General features: G+C 42.0%; 1 protein-coding gene across 4 annotated transcripts in view; it reads left to right on the top strand.

The window, feature by feature from the left end:
* Window positions 1-18,623, top strand: part of LOC115781701 (transcription factor SOX-6-like) — a 101,893-nt gene that overhangs the window by 58,344 nt on the left and 24,926 nt on the right. For 3 of the 4 annotated variants that reach the window (XM_030731512.1, XM_030731510.1, XM_030731511.1), the window contains exons 5-9: window positions 60-232; window positions 1,957-2,025; window positions 9,438-9,558; window positions 10,560-10,639; window positions 18,005-18,154. In XM_030731512.1, coding sequence (XP_030587372.1) covers window positions 60-232; window positions 1,957-2,025; window positions 9,438-9,558; window positions 10,560-10,639; window positions 18,005-18,154 — 593 coding nt within the window. The remainder of the gene's footprint in view (window positions 1-59; window positions 233-1,956; window positions 2,026-9,437; window positions 9,559-10,559; window positions 10,640-18,004; window positions 18,155-18,623) is intronic. The other variant, XM_030731513.1, reaches the window with a different exon arrangement.

Here is an 18,623-nt window from a genome sequence, read left to right as displayed (position 1 = left end):
TAACTTGCAGTGTTATCAGCTTCTACTGTAATTGATACAGTCGCTGATTTCCTGTCCAGGTACGCCGGAGTCGCTTGAAGAAAAGGAACGCCAACTTTCCACCATGATCGGTCAGCTGATCAGCCTGAGGGAGCAGCTTCTTGCTGCCCACGATGAGCAAAAAAAGATGGCCGCCTCACAGCTGGAGAAGCAGAGACAACAGATGGAGCTGGCCAGGCAGCAGCAAGAGCAGGTAGGGGAGGGGGGGGGGTGTCTTTCCTCATGTAGATGCAGGATATTAGAAAGAGAAGTAGTTGGGTAAAAAGAAAGACAGTGTACGTGTCAGTCCGTTTGCAGGACTAACTGCATGTGGTTTGGTGATATGAATCACGCATAGTTTGTGTGTGTGTGCATCATATTTAGAAAAAAATGAATGAGTGATGAATAAATAAATAAATACATACATAAATGAGTATATGATTGACAGACGTTTAAATTTTCAGCAGTTAAATTTTAATAATTTGCAATTCCTCTTTTTGATTCCTTTCAGATATTGTAACATTTTGCTCATCAACCAAAGCCCAGAGTTGTAACGGGAAAAACAAAACGTGTATAGGTGTATCTGGATGTCTGAACGTAGCTCCAAAACTTGTATCCAAAGCATCTCTTCAGGTGTCAGATGGCGATAAAAAAAAACAAAAAAAAAAACATTGTGTGACAGAGAAAGAAAGCGAGAGCCTAAGCAGAGAAGTGTTTAGGTGAGCTGCTCTTTGTTTTCGCTGTTTGCTGACACGTTACTGTAGGTTGGCATATGACAGGCTCTGTTTGGACAAGTCCACACCTCCCATCACAACACATTCCACCTTTCACAGCTTTACAAAGGAACAGGCAAAATGGGGAGCGCGAAAAGAAAGACAGATTCCAATATCAGCCAGTCATTTGGCTGTTGAGACTTGATAGGATAATGCCCTACAGACAAACCCCGAGAACTCTGCCTTTAATGAAATATGACATGTGTGCAAATGGGGCGCCGCCTCCCATTCAGCAGCCTGTAATTACATTTTGGAATAAATATACTAAATGACTTCTCAAGAAAAAAAGAGAGGCAGCTGCTTTACTTTTCTGGTTCGGAATGGGTGGGATCAAATAGATGACGTACTGTCCCTTTAAGGACTTTAGCCTCTCACAAGTGGCCATTCCCAGATGTCCATCACCAGATGATACTTGGTCTTTTAACATCAGATGTTTTTCACCAGACAATCTTATATCAAAGCAAGAGAGGTGAAAATTACCACCCCTCCCGTTTATCTGTTTATGTGTGTGTGTGTGTGTGTGGGGGGGGGGGGGGGGGGGCATGTTGTGTGTTGCTGGCTGGTGTAGTAAACATGTCAATCTCACAGATTCAGTGTCAGTTAAGAGAATTGTTCATAAACCTTCTGTACTACTAATTGCTTGAATTGGATGTACCATCCATCACATCAGCCAAGGCTTTTTAGAGATAATAATCAAACTGACATAACTCAATGTCATTCTGCCTTTTCTGATTTGCTGAACTCCATTGGAGACATGTTTGTCCTCACTGGTAGTTTTTCAAGAGCGTATCACGCTTCATCCGCAGCCTTTCGAACATGATCTTGAGTGCCTGATGACAATCTTGCTTCATTACTCAGGTCTTCACCTTAGAAGGTAAAGTGGACCTGAGATAATGCAGTGAATTGGCACTCTGTAAAATAAAAGGGAACAGAATTGGATCAGTTTTTCATTATCATTATCTTGAACCCTTGGTCAAGATGATGACCTAGCATGATTCTTGTTCTTTGATATTTTAATCTTTATTTTTTTATATATTTAATTCAATATTTTAGAAATGTGGAGTGAATGTTGTACAGAAATGAAGATTATCGTTCTTTTCATCACCATTTTCACTCTTCCACTATGTGTATGTGTGTGTGTGTGTGTGCGCGTGTGTGTGTGCAGATTGCCAGACAGCAGCAGCAGCTGTTGCAGCAGCAGCACAAGATAAACATTCTTCAGCAACAGATCCAGGTTAGTAGCCACACACACCTTCCCAAGCACCCGCTCACATACAAACAGACACACATACTTGTTTTTTTTTTAGACTTTACTTTTTCAAGTGTACTCCTCCTGCCCTCTGCAGTCCCCGCCTTTTAGCCCCGTCCATCTCTGCGAGGATGCCAGTACCTTCTTGTCTCTTTTCCTTTTCCTGATTTAAGTGTCTTTCCCCCAGTTCCACGATCATTGTGTCAGGTTTAAGTGGAAAACGGAAGTAGCATAAGGGGTCATGGCCTTTACTTTGTGCTCTGCCTGCTATTAAGAAAGCAACACCAGAGGCTTTCAGATACACACACAATAATGCACAACAGCAACCCAGTTATTGCCTTGGTTATCGCCGGATCATTCACTGGTGCATTGATTACTTTGCAATTGATAGCCTGGGGTCCTCAAGGCTTCTTCCTCCTCCTTTCTCTCTCTCTCTGCAGTATTTACTGCTAACTTGAATACTTTTTTTTTTTTAAACTTTAAGCATATGCATAAACATCTGTGAAGTGTGCGAAGAAACCTGCAGGGAGATGTGTGCGCTCACTTTTTTGATTCCACGCTGGGCTTCTGTTTCCTTCTTTTTGTTTTTCAGTTTTTCTCTTGCTCCTCTCGTTCCTACATCTGTTTTAGCGAGCCACCTGATGCACTGAGATTCGTGAAGTTTTTACTGTATGCCTACATACTCGTCAAGAAATTACCACCAGCTGTGAGCCAAATGCTGATCAATTTGCTCACCGTGGCTGATTGTCACGTGGGAATTTAGCTGGTTTATTTTTTTAAGTGGCTGGACTACCACTAAATGAAATCAGCCTGTGAGACAATCTGAATCCTCTGCCATCCGTCCATCCCACACTCCTTCTACCCCCACCCGGTCCCAAGCTTTGGATCTCTCTGCTCTCCTGAGGTGTGATATAGTTAATGAGAGCTTACTTTCCCCCCCGCTCCTCTTCTTCTTCATCTTTTTATTATGAGGCCTCACCCTTGGATCTTAATAAAGCTCGGATTGGACTTCATTAGCCCTCTAAGCCCCAAGGGAGAGTGAGACCATAAAAACCAGCTCCTACTCTGATCCTGTTCCACACTGTGAAGCGTGGATACTGTGTCGTGTTTTCTTTTTTTTAAGAACGAAGAGATATGCAGAAGATAGCAGCATGAGAGCAGCATGTTATCATGTGGAGCTACGCCAACATCTGCTGTAAAAGGCAAAACCTGTATCTCGCTTTTATTTTCTTTGTTGAATTAAATCCAAAAGGGCCAGAGTTACTGCAATCTGTTGTTTATTAAATATGCAAAAACGAATGCACTAAAAAGCAAATCATTTGTTTTCCCTTCTTGTTATTTAAGTTATCTTTAAAACAATAGCATTTGTTAGCAAATGAACCGAGCTTAGTAAGCAGCACATAAAGTGTATCTACTGTACAGAGGTTTAAAATTATTATGGCTAAGCTCCAGGGTTTAGTCACTGGGGTACGGGCTGTTTACGCTGTGTCGGATGTGTGTTGGCCTTAAACACACAGGCAGCGGTGCACTGGTCTGTTTCCACTTATCAAATCCAGACCTGAGCTCCTCTCAGGCCAATACTCTGAGGAGCTGACCAAATGCTACTGTTTCAGCTGAAAGAATAAGGCTCAGTGTGGTAAAACCACTTTTCATAAGTGCCAGTTGTTGTTCATATCTTAATTTGAAACATTAGATGCCATCCAGATGGGGAAAAATATGAAACGAAAATAAAGTTGCTGCTAGAACAGTGCAAGAGTTGAAACTGCATGATGTTTAATTTTCAGAAAACTCGTGCTATCTATTGCATCATCCGTGCAAAAAACAGTCAACCAAGCATCAGTCATTAATTACCATTTATTTTTTGACTCATCATAGATTTTGAAAGTTTTATAGATCAGCGCTGACTTGTGAAAAACTGTGACTTATGTGTATCTGGTTTCTGAGTGGAAGACAATGAAAGCTCAGTGGGAGCTGTTTTCCACTGCTTTTTTCCATTTCTGCAACTTGTTGTTGCTCCTCTTGCTTCTGTTCCAGGATGGTGTCAGTGTGTTTGTCAGCTAGTGTGGTGGGGGAGCATAGTTCAAAGTGACCCAGGTTTCCTGTCATGTGGTTTTAAATGGTGTGGAGGGCCAGCGGGGGATGTCCACGGGTTAAAGAAACGCTTCCGAAGGCCCCATTCTTATAGATATGGTTACACACAAACACACATACACACACACACACACACACACACACACACACACACACTGAGTCATACACATACACATAAGTATGAAGAAATGCACTACACAACAAATAAAATGCATGCACATGAAAACATACATACTCAAACATACATGCATGCGCACACGCATGTGCAAAAACTCGCTCTTCTCTCTCTCCCTCACACACACACACACACACACACACACACACACACACACACACACACACACGCACACACACACACACACAGTGGTGGCGGGCTCTTTGTGTGCCGTAGGCAGAGTGGCCCAGCCCAGCCTGGTGGCTGACAGGCATGTGTCTTTGTTAAGTCGGTTCCTATAATGGCTCTCATATGTGGCCCATTTCCTTCAGGCCCACAAAGGCACAGGCCCTAACCGCACCGCCTGGGCCCTAGCTAACGGGCTAATTAATGACTGCAAAGCCGCACTCCTCCTCCTCCTCCTCCTCCTTCTCTCTGTTCTTCATTTATAACTCCTGTCTCCTCCTTTGCCTGCCCTCCTCCTCCTTTCCTTTCTTTGAGATCTTGTCTCCTTGGTGTTGCTTTCTTATTGTTTTGACTTTGTATTTTTCGTCCTGTCCTTTCCTGTGCCATAATTTCAGTGTGCTGCCCCTTGCTGAAATGTGGCCTTCTATTTACACGGTGATGAACTAAATTTACGATATGGTTTTAATCACCATTCATAATTTAGGCTTTTTGACACAGTACTGGAAGTCTGTGACAGCTAAATAAGTTTCAGATGTAATTTTTTATGCATCACAATGGATTTGATCTTCCTCTCTCTACATTCATCACTGTTACTCTTAATCACCTAAAGCTTTTCCCTTGTCAATAAAGTGCTGATGTTAGGTGAGATTCTGAATAGCCATGGTGTTAAACCTGTCTTAACACAAACAGGCACAAACACAATAATCCACACGCTCACACACATGCATAAGAACTAATGGAGCAAGGAAATGGCTTAGATAGACAGGCAGCTCCTACGTCAGCACATACAGCTTCAGACACAATGACTCGGAAAGCCATGGAAAGCCCATAATGTCGATTGGACTCACCAGCTATGGAAAATGCCTAATTCCTGATTTTACAATGGCCCTCACTCCAATCTATTAACCTGTGTGTTAGCCTAAATAAAAATCCTATAAGCAGCATACAGTAATTTTGTGTCCTTTAATTATAATGTGTTTTCATTATGTTCACATGGGTGTAACAAGATAGTGAAAGAAAAAAGTCTGCTCTGATAAGCGTAAGCCTCTGTGAACAGTGTTGGGCCTTGTGGGGACTTTGGCTCAGTGGCCAAACCGTGCTACTCCTGCTTCTGCATTCATCACGTGATACACTCAGAAAGGCAGTTTACAAACATAGTCATTGAAATAGGAGCAGAAAAAACATTTCTAAGTTACAAAATGATTATTTTTAGTGTCTGTTTTTGCTCTGTTTAGTGCAATGACAATTTGTCGCAGCCACAATTGCTTAATTTAAACACATTTATGAATGTGATGGAAGTAGGTAGTTAGTCAGACCAGACAGCTAATGTGAATGCTGTGTATACCCCAAGTTTTGTAAGCATGCAGAACATCCAGGTGGTAATGGAAAGCGCTCGAGAAACTTTATTAACCACTGAGCAGCTTTCATTTTAATGACCGATGCACTGTTTTGTGATCTCATATTCGCTCTTTGTAAAACAGCCATGGATACACTTTCAGCTCCCTTTACTGCCAATTCATTAACACTGCTGCCCTCTTAAATCAGCGCGCTATCACTACTTAAAATAAGGAGAGAGAATCTGTCTGCCGTTTGAAACTACACAGGCAGCTGCCTTTTAAAAGATATATAGCTTAGCTATACAGTTTATATGCAGGCTGGAGGATCCAAAGAAACCAAAGAAAGATCTAAGTGGCACAAAAGTGGCCAAAACCAGCTACAGGCATTGAAGGGCTTCACACTTGGTTTGCGCTCAGTTATGTTTGTGGAACTTCTGCTACATTAAATAATTTGATTCATTTGATTAAAGCTGCATTGGGTAGAAATCTGTATTTTTAAAACACAGCTCTTACCTCACAGTTCTCTGTCCTACACTACACGGGCGCAGAATTGAATTAGCCAGCGCCAGAGCATGAGACTATGGTTGGCTGAAAACTATTAGAAATACTCAGCATATTCACTAACTGCTTGCTTTCATAGTAAATATACCTATAACCTTTCCAGCTGCTACAACACATTCAAATGTTACAGGAAAATTAAGTTAACAGCTTGTCCATGAGAAGACTGGCAAGCTTGGAGTATATAGTAGTACCCAGAATTAGATCCAAGTCTGGTTAGGGTGCTTTCACTTTACTGTGGTCCTGCTCTCTGAGGCAAGCTGGATGCTGATTTGAGGTCCATCACAACTGTTTCCACATTCAAACGCAAACTCAAAACTTTCCTATTCTACCAGGGTTATGGTTAATTACTGTGTGCATACGTGCGTGCGTGTGTTTATGTTTGCGTGTCCTTCTGCTTGAACAGTTTGGTGTATGTGTGGCTATGTGTTTGAGCGAGAGAGTTTTGGATTTTTTCACTGCCAGATTGTTGCTATGCTGTATTCCTTTTATATTTTTTTATTGTCTATTTAACTTATTTTTCATCTTTAAACCTACAGTACCAGTCAAAAGTTTGGACACGGGTGATTGTGACCAAACTTTTGACTGGTACTGTATATTTGCTGGATATAGCACCAGTTGTTGGCAGTGCTGGAATAGCAGCTTTTGTTGCAGGAAATTTGCCCAAATGATGACAAAAATTGCTGTAGTATGCAATTATTGTATTATGCAGTAATATCAATTTGTGATTTTCTACACACTGGGCCAGGTCTGGGCATACACCGGACATTGGTGCAAATTATTTTGTATTTATCAGATGTTAGCCCTGCAACAGGGCGTACCCTGTCTCTCGCCCTATGGCAGCTGGAATAGGCTCCAGCAGCCCCCGTGACCTTGAATTGGATAAGCAGAATAAAATGGCTGGATTGGATGGATATTTGTAAGATAATATTCAATTGTGACAGAGTGAATGTTAGAGAGATGATGTGTTAAAACATCAGTCAACAATGTCACCAAAATCTTTGGGCATTTTTGTTTTTCAATTGGTTACATACTTTACTGATATAAAGTTGCACATTTGAAGTCATGGATGACACCTCTAGTGTTGAGTGTAGTATTGCACTGGTTCAGATCCACATGTGAATACCTGCTGCAATCAGACAACTGCATCTCTTTCTTTCTCTTCTCTCCTTCTCAGACAGATCAGCGTACAGACAGACCACATATGTACTCATTGCCCCCTAACCCTGCTGCCCTTACACAAGAGGACCATTAATTCTGAGTGTGTGTCTGCGTGTGTACACATGTTCCTTGTTGCCTAGGTGTGTATGTCGATGTGTCTGGTGGGCAGTTAGAGGAAGGGGACCTTGTGTTTTCTTAGTGGCTGAGCAGAGGGGGCCCCTGCAGCACCACCTTCCCCAGTCCATTCATCCAGCACCCCCCACCCCCACCCCACCCCCCCTTGGTAAAAGGAGATCTTTGTGTGTTTGCGCTAGTGAAGCAGCTCCAGTCAGTCCCAGTGTTCCCAGAGGAATACAATGAATGGGGGCATTTTGTCCCACTCTATAACCTGCACCCCCCCCCAACTTTTCTCCTTTTCTTCTTTTTTTTAGCCGTTCGGACACACAGGCTTGTTTTTCTTCTCTCTTCATTCTCTTTTGTGCATGTCACAAGACGTCGGACCTCTTACGTGTATGCATGTGTTTACAGGAATGCCTCAAAGGTACACTGACCTGCAAGTGTGTATGCTTGTGTGTGTGATGACTGCCTCCTGAGATATCTGGCTTTTTAATAGTGTGACCTAAACAATGTTGTTGGAAGAGCCGGTCAGGTGACACTTGCAACTCCATGCATACAGGTTGGTGGCTCATGCTATGTTGTGGCAGAAGTGTGCGTGTGCATATATGCAGCTGAGTTATCAGAAGGACAGAGCAGCAAATTCTGACAAGCTTAAACAAACATTTTCAGGATTAAGCAATTTTATGTATATATATATATATATATATATATATATATATATATATATATATATATATATATAAAATCTCACCTCACAGATGCACATAAATCATACAACATGCTGCCTGTGTATGTTTGAGCTTTAATGATGAACTGTCCCAGGAGGTCAGTGGGAGGGAAGAGGGCAGCGTCGTTAATGAATTGGTAGTAAAGGAGATGAATGGAGGTAGATTGCGTTGAACTGAGGAGGGAAATGCAAAGAGAAGGAGGGAAGTGTCAACATGCAATTCTGAAAGAATAACATCGTTCCAAAAGAAAAGCAGAAAACAGAGAATGGTAAAACCGGAATAATGAAGAAAAGGTATGAAGTGACAAGAGATGACAGAGACAGAGTAAATATGGAGATTCAGAGAAGTCAAGGCTCATAGGGTGATTAACTAAAGTAACCAAGCACAGTGTAGAAGGTCAGAGGTGAAATCTCAACTAAAAATTTAAAGAATAGTAATAGTAATCTCTAATAATAATGCAAACAGAGAAAAGGCTGTGATAAAGAGAGAGATGAATGGTTTAACAGAGTGAGCCCTAATAGCTTCCCTCAGGCTCATCTTTGATTTGTTCTTTTCAGTTCAAGCCTTTCAAGCTGACATGAAAGGCAGCTGTTAACTGCTCTGTTGTTTTAAAGGCCTTGTTTTTTTTCATCTTTACACTTGTCTCTCAGGAATATACATCTTAATTTGTTTTTTGGTTTCAGGTCTTTTAACTCGATGCACCAGTTGATCGTTTCATTGGCTGTATTGTTCTTATCTCGTCACTCCCCCCTTTTTTCTTTCCTGATCTTTCGTCCTCCTTACGGCTCTTTAACCTTTCTTTGGAAGTCTTTCTTTATTTCTCTTTACTTATTTTCTATTACTATTTCTTGTTTTATTTAATTTATTTCCTTTTTCTTCATTTACCTTTTTCTCAGTGGCATCATTGCTCAATTTTTTTGAGGAAGAAAGTCTTTCTCTTAAATCTCTGAGCTTTGTTTTTGCTGTTGTCTTTGAATTATGCGTGTAAGTCTGCAGATCTCTGTGTGTGAATGCTATGCATGGATACGCCAGTTGGCAAATACCTCTCGTCGCTTTCTCTCCCAGGTCCAGGGTCATATGCCTCCTCTGATGATACCAGTGTTTCCTCATGACCAGCGGTCTCTGGCTGCAGCTGCTGCAGCACAGCAAGGCTTCCTCTTCCCACCAGGCATGTCCTACAAGCCAGGTAAACCCCTTTCCCTCCACACACAAATACAGACAGTGGAAACCCAGTTTATGTTAATGAGCTGTGTCAGGTGAGGAATGTTCTGAAAATGAGCACAGAAATATACAAGCCCAGCTTCTTCACTTCAGGATCAATACATTGGACACAGTGGGGACTGGAATGTCTCTTTCATGGCTGCAAGCGTGTCAGTTGCACAACACATCCTGCAACATTGAATTTCACGCTTTCTCTCCCTCGCTGTCTCTTTCTCCCAAGCGTTTTGACCTTTTGCACACCAACCCAACAATACACACATCAGGGAAATCTCATGTATTCGACTTAAACAAAGGCACGAATACTGCATGTTTCAACAAACCATAAGGATTTTTGCACAAAACGGCTCAAGAAAACACTTAAAGCCACTGGCAGAAAGAAATGCGCAGCATTTCATTCGATTGTCTGCACCACCTGCTTTCATCAAGTCTTTTGCACATTCCTTTCTTCCAAACATCTCTCCAGGTGCTTGCCTGACACAGTATAGCACTGACCCGTCATACGAATATTATTTGTACTGCATGAGCATTCGCTCCCGTGAGGCTGAAAAGAGAGGCAGAAATGAAGAAAGGGATTAAAAAGCTATTATTGTGTACTCTCCTTTGACTTTGGTCTGTTTTCAACAAAGGCTTGGACATGGAAAGCCTTTTAAGGACAAACAGTAGGGGTTTTATATATATGAATTTATGAGTGCATCCCAATGAGGAAGCTCTGGTCTTGAACTCTGCTCACCCTGATCTGAAGCACTCGAGTGCGCCAACAGAAAGCGTTAATAACCTTTGAATAAAATGCCTGTGACCCTTCATATTTCATTTGGCATGAATAAAAACATGAGAAGTGTGAGGAAGGAGACAAAGAGTGAGACAGAGAGGTCTGACTGAAGGTAAAGAGCAGGTTAGTTCTTGTGCAGTACCCCCACCCTCCCCCAGTCTCTCTCTACAATAGGTGTTGTTCTGGTTATTCAACAGGTGAGAATTACCCAATGCAGTTCATTCCATCTACAATGGCAGCTGCAGCAGCATCTGGACTCAGCCCGTTACAGCTACAGGTAAGATGAAACACTTTCATCAAAATCAACAAGCCAAAAAGCACATGTGCATCTTTTAATGCTACCTGTGGTATAAACATCTGAAACAAAACCGCACAAAAAAGCTTGCGTAACAACTTACTAGAACAAAATGATCACATGCTGGAAACAAGACCAGAAACAGACTGTTTGACAATGAAGTGATGAAAAGTGAGGGTGTGGAGGTTGGTGGGTGTGACTGCTTTTGTGTGAGACATGCTTCATTTTCACCTGGATCCAGTCAACAATAGTAGTGAATAATAGTATTATTATGTGAAACCTCTTGCTCATTTAGCCATGACTCAAACAACATAACCTAATGAAAATATTTTGTCCAACTTATTTGTTCATTGTGCCACTAAAAATTCTTTTAAATTAGTGCAGCTCTGTCAGAATACACAGTCTATATTTATTCTTCAGGTGGATGCATTAAAAACAATCAGCCAATCGCAGCAGAAGGAGGCATCTGACACACAAGGGTGACCGTTCACTTAGACAGGACATGTGCCTCTAACCCCACCAGTTAACACAAGTGTACTAAAAGGAGTAGATAAATTACAAAAAAAAAAAAAAAGACTGCAAATAAGAAAAAAAAACAAAGAAAAAAACAACATGACATCATCATAAAATTGCAAAATTTCTCAGAGAATGCAACAGTGTTTTAATCTATATCTAGGGCTTGAAACCTTTGATGTTTTGCATGTCACTCGTTGAGTGTCTGGCAGACCTAACCTTGGAAGAGCCTCTGGCAACAGCTACAGTATAGAAAAGAACTAGATATTTTGCATGTGAAGTGATCACCTGTCAATGGCTGCATAGTTAAATAAGAAGACAGAAGGTCTAGCAAAAGGACTGAAAGAAAGAAATGCCACACTTGGAGGTCAACTGGTGCAACTTGCAGGTCTTGGCCTCAAAAATAAAAAAAATAAAGCAAATGAATTACCCACAATCATCAGAGTAATTCATCTGCTGCCCTTATTTGTTTTCTGATTCAGCTTTTTCATAAATTTAAACACTATTCCCAACTGTTCTATTCTGTATAACATTCATAAATACCTCCAAAATTCCATATGAGCTAAATAATTCAAATTTAGAAATACAAGCAGAAGCTGGAGGAGGCTCACCGTGCATTCACTGGCTCAGATAACAGGCTTCATAAGTTTAATGCAGTTCCTGCATATTTTTTGTCAAGAAAACAACATGACGCATTGATTAAAGATGAACCTCTATGGGTTGCTAAAATGTTAGCCCTCTTATCCACTGCTTGTCAGCTGTGTCAGACAAAAGCTGTTATGATGAATCACAGAGGAATTCCAACCCACCAGCACAACACCTGGCCCAGGCAATTCATCAAATATTTTATTGCTTGACACCTGTGGTTTGAGAATAGCACTTATCCATAATGGTTATCATAGAACATATTTTCAAAGGGGGGGAAAAACAGTGAAATAAAAAAAGAAGAAAAGAAAAATTAAAGCTCGACTCCCTAAAGATGCTTTGGAATTTCACAACATAACATCACACATCATCAACACTTCCTGCTTTACCTACTATCAGCTGAAAAAACAAAAGCCCTCACGAGCTTTTTCACTGAGAAACAATGCTGCTTCATCATGCCAGTTGTTACCATAGCATGCCTTTTGGATGTTACAAGAATCCTTATCTCAGTTTATTCAATTTGTATTGTGGTTTTCGCTTATCGAGGCCCTCATTAGCTGCTATTGACTTAGCAAAGCGCCGTGCTGCGCTGAGGGGATTGGAGCCTCCTGGCTCCGCTCCTGGCTTTGAAATGATCAAAAGAGCTGTGCGGTGAGTGAGAGGTAAGAGGATGAATGATGTCAGAGATGCAAACTCATTCACATTTAAACACTGCCTGAGACACAGAGAATAAGAGGCAGAGAGGAACCTGAATGAAAGAGGAAGTTTCTCATCAAGGCATCGGCTGAAAACAAGTCAGAGACTTGGAGGGAAAAAAAGCGAGACTGAGGAAGTATTTAGGATAGACAAAAATCAATTATTTAACAAATTTTTCTGAGATGGGGTGCTGGTCTCCAGCACATTTAGACATTGTTTTGACAATAGTGCCTATGTGAAAAGCAATCATGATGAGATTTAAGAATTGTTCTTGTTTAGGTATTAATCTGCATCACTAAAATGTTTAAGTGGCATTTTTTTTTTAACATAGGGCAGTAATGCTGTCTGCAGTGCAACAAATAAATACAGTGGGATGTAGAAAAAGACCTGCACAGTGTCGGCATATGGATTAGTATTTTTACAAAGCGTGAGTGAATTTGCAGTATTATTATTTACTGTATTGCAAACTTCAGATTTTTGATGTTTTGTGTGTGTGTGCACGCGCACATTTGTGACTGTGTGTATTATGTGTTAGAATAGCAACTTTAGGGTTTTCCCTCACCTTTCCCTGCATTGCAATACACAATAAACTCTCATGCGTAAAACTGAGTATTATCATTTTAGCAGTGTAAATAGACAAGTGTAAGAAGGACGATCTTGTGATTATTGCTAATTTTTTTGATGTGCACGTGCCAACAAACATCAAGGTTAAAGAGCTGAAGGAGCTCTTGTGTGCAAAGCCGGGTGAAAGGGGCTTGTTTGGTGAGCCAGCTCCTGAAGGGGGAGTTGAATTGGGTGCTGCTGCTGGTGTTCCTACCCCACCACAAAGTCTCCCTCCTCAAACGACCATGTCTACAGAGGAGCTGCAGCTTACTCTGCGCATAAAGGAGGTGGAGTTGCAAAAGCAAAGGTTGGAGGTGGAAGGCATGCACTTGAGGGTGAGAGCTCTGGAGTTGGAGCGGGGAGCTGCTGCTTCTGCCAGTCCCTTCTCTCCTCAGTCAGCCCCTCAGTCACCATCCCCTAAGCCAGAAGACAGCTTTGATATTGGTAAGCACATCACACTAGTTCCACCATTTAGGGAATCCGAAGTAGACTCCTACTTCACAGCATTTGAACGCATTGCAGGTGCCCTACACTGGCCAAAGAGTGTGTGGGCTCTTTTGTTGCAATGCAAACTAATGGGAAAAGCCCAGGAGGTATGCACTGCTCTTTCGATTGAGGACAGCTTAAACTATGATGTTGTAAAAGCCACTGTGTTGTGTGCATATGAGTTGGTGCCAGAAGCTTATAGACAAAAATTCAGGAATGTGAAAAAAACTGTCACCCAGACTTATGTGGAGTTTGCCAGCCAGAAGAAAGAGGACCCTTTTTGATCAGGCAACCAAAGTCAAAACTTTAGATGGTTTGCGTGAACTTGTGTTATTGGAAGACTTTAAGAATCAGCTTCCAGGAAGAATTGTGACGTACCTGAACGAGCAAAAGGTTACAACTCTTGATGCAGCTGCGGTACAAGCCGATGAGTTTATTCTGACACACAAGAGTGTTCTTTCATCCTCGAGTAGGTATACACCAGGTTCAGTAAGCCCGAAAAATGGGGCTCCTAAACACCGCCAGCATAGCATTATTGCTGCCACGGAATCCAGAGAGTGTTTTTATTGCCATGAACCAGGACATCTCATCGCTGAGTGTCCGGTCCTTAGGAGGAAAGAACCGTCTAAGAAGGTTAAATCTTCTCCTTCTCCGGTAAACCTTCTTCAAACTAAGACCCACTCGTTGCATCCCGGGGATGACAGAGTGGATGAGGAATTCAGGCCTTTCGTGTCAAAAGGTTTTGTGTCTTTGGTTGGGGATTTGGAAAAGAGGGTGAAAGACAACCACTGTAAATACTGAGCACTGCAGCAGGTATGTAGGAGGGAGAAGCCATTTTTGTTTATACCAATTTTCTCTTGTTTATGGGTAGGAGCTCAGGTAATATGCTTGTCTTTTGTTTGCTTTTTTTTTGTTGGTAGGTTACATTAGGGACATTCAGCGCCATTTTGTTTGTTATTGTGGCATTGCTCACCTCTAAAGCAAAAAAAAATAAACTGCTGCATATTATTCAATTAGTGTTGCTGACTCTTCTTGAGCGTGGTTGGAGTGGGGGAGTAGCACGCCACGTTATGCCCCTTTTACCCTAGACATGGGACGTAACAGTTATGTTTGTTCTGTGTTTTGTCAGCTTCCTCTGCTACATACTGTAATCAAGTCCACACCAGCTGGCATCAAACCTTCTTTTTTTTTTAAATGCCAAATCGATGCTCAGGTCAGGATAGACAGATGTTGTGGTCAGACTCCTCCAGATGTCTCAGAGTTGAGCCCTGTAGCTCTCATTCAAACAGCTGGCTGGCACTGAAGGTCAGTCTGGCATACAGAAAGAGAATAATGTGAGGATTGACTGGAGAAGTCAGAATGTACAATTTTGATAGCAACAAATGTTACACTATTAGTGTGGGAACTTGATCCATCCAATTGTTTCCAGAGCAATAGACCCTTCACAACAGTAGATTTCTGCTGAAGAAAGGCCCTCTTTGTGCGCTGCTAATGCGGAGGAAATACAGTTGCTTAGCAGACATTCTTGTTGAAATCATAAGACATCTCTCACTTTGTGTCTCTAAGATTAGCCTGCATCAGGCATGGAGACAAAGGTGAGGAAACTTAACGTGGCCCACGGTAATGATTTCTGCCCCGCTGCCAACATGCTGTACATTAGGCATGAATGACCTTCTTTGTCATACAGTGAGGAAAATGTTTCTTGCTGAAAAAGAAACTGAGCATCCGTTGCGTAAAAGAGAACCAGAGGTCTTTTTGCAGTCTGTCTCTCTTTGTATCTGTCTTACTGTCTTTAACAAAAAAAGAGCAATATTTAGAATCTGTCCTGTGTGGGCCAGCTCAGTGACAGTCGATCCAGATCACCCTCTCCTTCCTTCTCCTCCTCCTTCCCCCCACAAACCTGCTGAAAAAGACAAAACCTCATTTGTTTTGTGTACTCCTGAGATCGATAGCAGCTGGCCACGAAAAGAGGCCAACTGAAGGGAGTCTCCACTCAGTCTTAATGGGACAGAGCAGTCTGAGCATGCAGGCGGATGCCAGTGAACTACAATCTAATAGTCCAGACAGAGGTGCACACACCCATACTGCAACATCATCACCTTCTCTTTGTTCTTTTTTATAATGACATAGGGCAAAAACCCCCTAGAAAAATGCTAATAATCACGAGTGTCATAAATAACGGGCTAACCATTTGTTTTTTAGTCAAATGGGCACTAATATCCAAAGGCCAGTCAAACAGTCTGGACAGCTGAGGCACACATCGAGGCCCTCTTTGTCAATTTGCAATTTAGGAAATTGCTGCATTGTCTTCCCTTGGGAGTTGGCTGAATGGCAGGAACTCTGGTTGGTGTTGTTTACGCTGCAGATTGGTTTCCCCAGTCCACAATCAATCTCTGAGTGTCTTGAAGAAACAGAGAAAAAAAAAAAATCAGGTAAAAGCTCTTATTGTCAGTCTGCTGTTTGTTCAACAGTTCCCTCCTCATATTTGTAACTGTTGACAGAATCGCTGCGCACAGCATAAAAGCTGTGGGTGTGTTTGCAAAAAGAAAAAAAAAAAGAAAAACTCTGTGTGTGTGTGCGTTTGTGCAGACGTGGGTGTGAGATCCTAACTGTGTGTTTTACCTCAAGGACTCATGTGTCTGCCCTCGCCCCTGCTCCCCTTAGAGCTGTAAGAATATCAGGCATCACCAGAAGTAACTCTGTGGTCTGCTTGATTGACGCGAGAGGCCTCACCACCAGTCATTCAAGGCACATTCTTACAGGGATCTCATATCGCCAGGGGTTGGACCGAGTACTCCCGGTACCTTCCAAGGAAAATAAGCGGCGTGACATCAGGGCTTTGTTTCAACGGTGAGGCCCCTTCTGTTTGCGTTTAATATCGCTCTGAGAGAAGTGGAAAGAGGGCCAGCCAATTTCTCTGGCCCCGACTGCTGAGCCTGGCGCTTTGACGGTGAAGCAACGGTGGTCTCGTGTGTCTGCAGCGCAAAACTGTGTCCTTCTCTCTCTTTCTCCATTGTGCTTTCTTTACTTTCTCTGGTCCCAGGAGGCTTTGCAGTTTTGACTAAAGGGAAATCAGATCTCACAACACTGGGGGTCATTTAGGCTGGGGGGGGGGGGCAGAGCGTAAAAACAAAGAATGAAAAAAACAAAGCTGGAGATGGGGATGAAAAATGATTTCTGGACCTAAACTGAGAGTCAGAAGACAAGTGGCGAGAGTCAAAGGGAGATCAAAAGGAAGCAGGACAAAATAAAGACAGAACTGTAGGAGGAGGGAGGAGTATAGATGAGGTGAGAGTAATGAAAAATGAGAGGAAAGCAAAAAGAATCAGAACGAAAGGAGGGAATTTACTGAAGGCCAGCCACGTCTGGGTGGTTTTCCTGAGGACAGGCTCTTTGATACTCCAGCACTCACACTCCAATGCATTTAGACAGGGGCTGACAGTGGTTTCAGGCAGTGGTTTGTCTGGCCAGCTAGCTTTGATTTAGAAGACCCTGGACTGTGGGCCGAGTATTTGACTCTTTGATTTTTGTTAAGTACCTTGGATAAAAGTCAGTACAGTTCTGCTTTTTTCCCTTTGTCATTTAATGTTTTCATCCAACACTAAAGACTTAAACTTTGAGGGCTTTTTATTTATTTCTCTGCTATTCTAAAATAGTTTTCAATTGAATCACTGGCCCAAGATGTAAACTATGACCACACCTATTTAAATATGAGTAGCCACTATTGACTTGTTTTGGATCAAAGTAGGCAAAGAAATTGCCTGAACCATAAATTCAAGGACAATCCAGAGGTTACAAGATTAGTTAGAGACCCATAAAGGAGCATTTCTAATATAATTTTAGATTTTTTGACTGTTACCATTTTAAATTACACCTCTGCTTAAAAAGCCAAGACTAAACATTAAAAGGAAAATCAGGACAAAAATGACTGCATAGCTTGGTGCTTTTTACTTTGTATTTTGAACATAAAAACAACCTTTTATTACAAGTAAAACTGAACCAGGCACTGTGTAAAAACTTAGGTTAATACATATATCATAACAAAGTAATAGGTACGCTGCTCCACGCATCTGTTGAAAAAAATATCTTTCGAAAAGGGCTGCAGACAATCTAGCATAAAGATAATTTGCTGGAATGCCTCTTTGATAAATAATACCTCAAACAAATTTTAGATTTGTGTGGGATGCTCTTGTCAACTTCAGACAAAGGTGTGTGTGTGTGTGTGTGTGTGTGTGTGTGTGTGTGTGTGTGTGTGTGTGTGTGTGTGTGTGTGTGTGTGTGTGTGTGTGTGTGTGTGAAGAAGAAGAAGAAAAGAGTAGAATGAAAGAGGAAAGCCACTGACTAGCTGCTGGCGCGCGATGTTAATAGCCCGTCGGTTTTGCTGGTTTCTTCCCTTTTTTGCAGCAGCTGTATGCCGCCCAGCTGGCAAGCATGCAGATCTCACCAGGAGCCAAGATGGCTCCCCTCCCACAAGCTCCCAACTCCTCTGGTCCCCTTTCTCCCTCCACCCTCAAGAGCGAGAAGCGAGCATCCAGTCCTGTTTCTCAGATCAAGGTAAGCACTTTGCTCAGTTGTTGGTAAAGGAGTGCACGCTGCCAAAGGAAGGGAGCCAGTGTAGATGTAGTGAGAGCTTCTTGTACGATATTGTTCTCTTGATGGTGTTACACTTAAATTTGTCCGATTGGCTTTGCTGACTTATGTTGTCCAGAAATATGCCAAGAGAAGGCATTCCTGCATGGAAAGATGCAAAAGGTGCAAAGCAGGAGTGAATGTTATAGGCTATATATATGTAAACAAGAGGAATAATATTAGGATGTGACCAGTTTGCCATCAATAGTAGTTTGACTGGTAACTCCCATTTAAATACATGCTTTGTAAGAAACGGAAACAAATTACAGTTACATTTATTTTCAAATGTAATGAGGTAACATGCATCAACACAACCCAACACAGACAAACGGGTGCACCACCGGGCATTAGAAAAAAAGAAAAAACAGCGCTCTGAAGAAACTGTTACGGGCCT

Source organism: Archocentrus centrarchus, chromosome 6 (assembly GCF_007364275.1).
Source record: "Archocentrus centrarchus isolate MPI-CPG fArcCen1 chromosome 6, fArcCen1, whole genome shotgun sequence".
NCBI lineage: Eukaryota > Metazoa > Chordata > Actinopteri > Cichliformes > Cichlidae > Archocentrus > Archocentrus centrarchus.
Note: the sequence above shows the minus strand (reverse complement) of the source record. Positions and strands in the feature narration are given on the sequence as shown.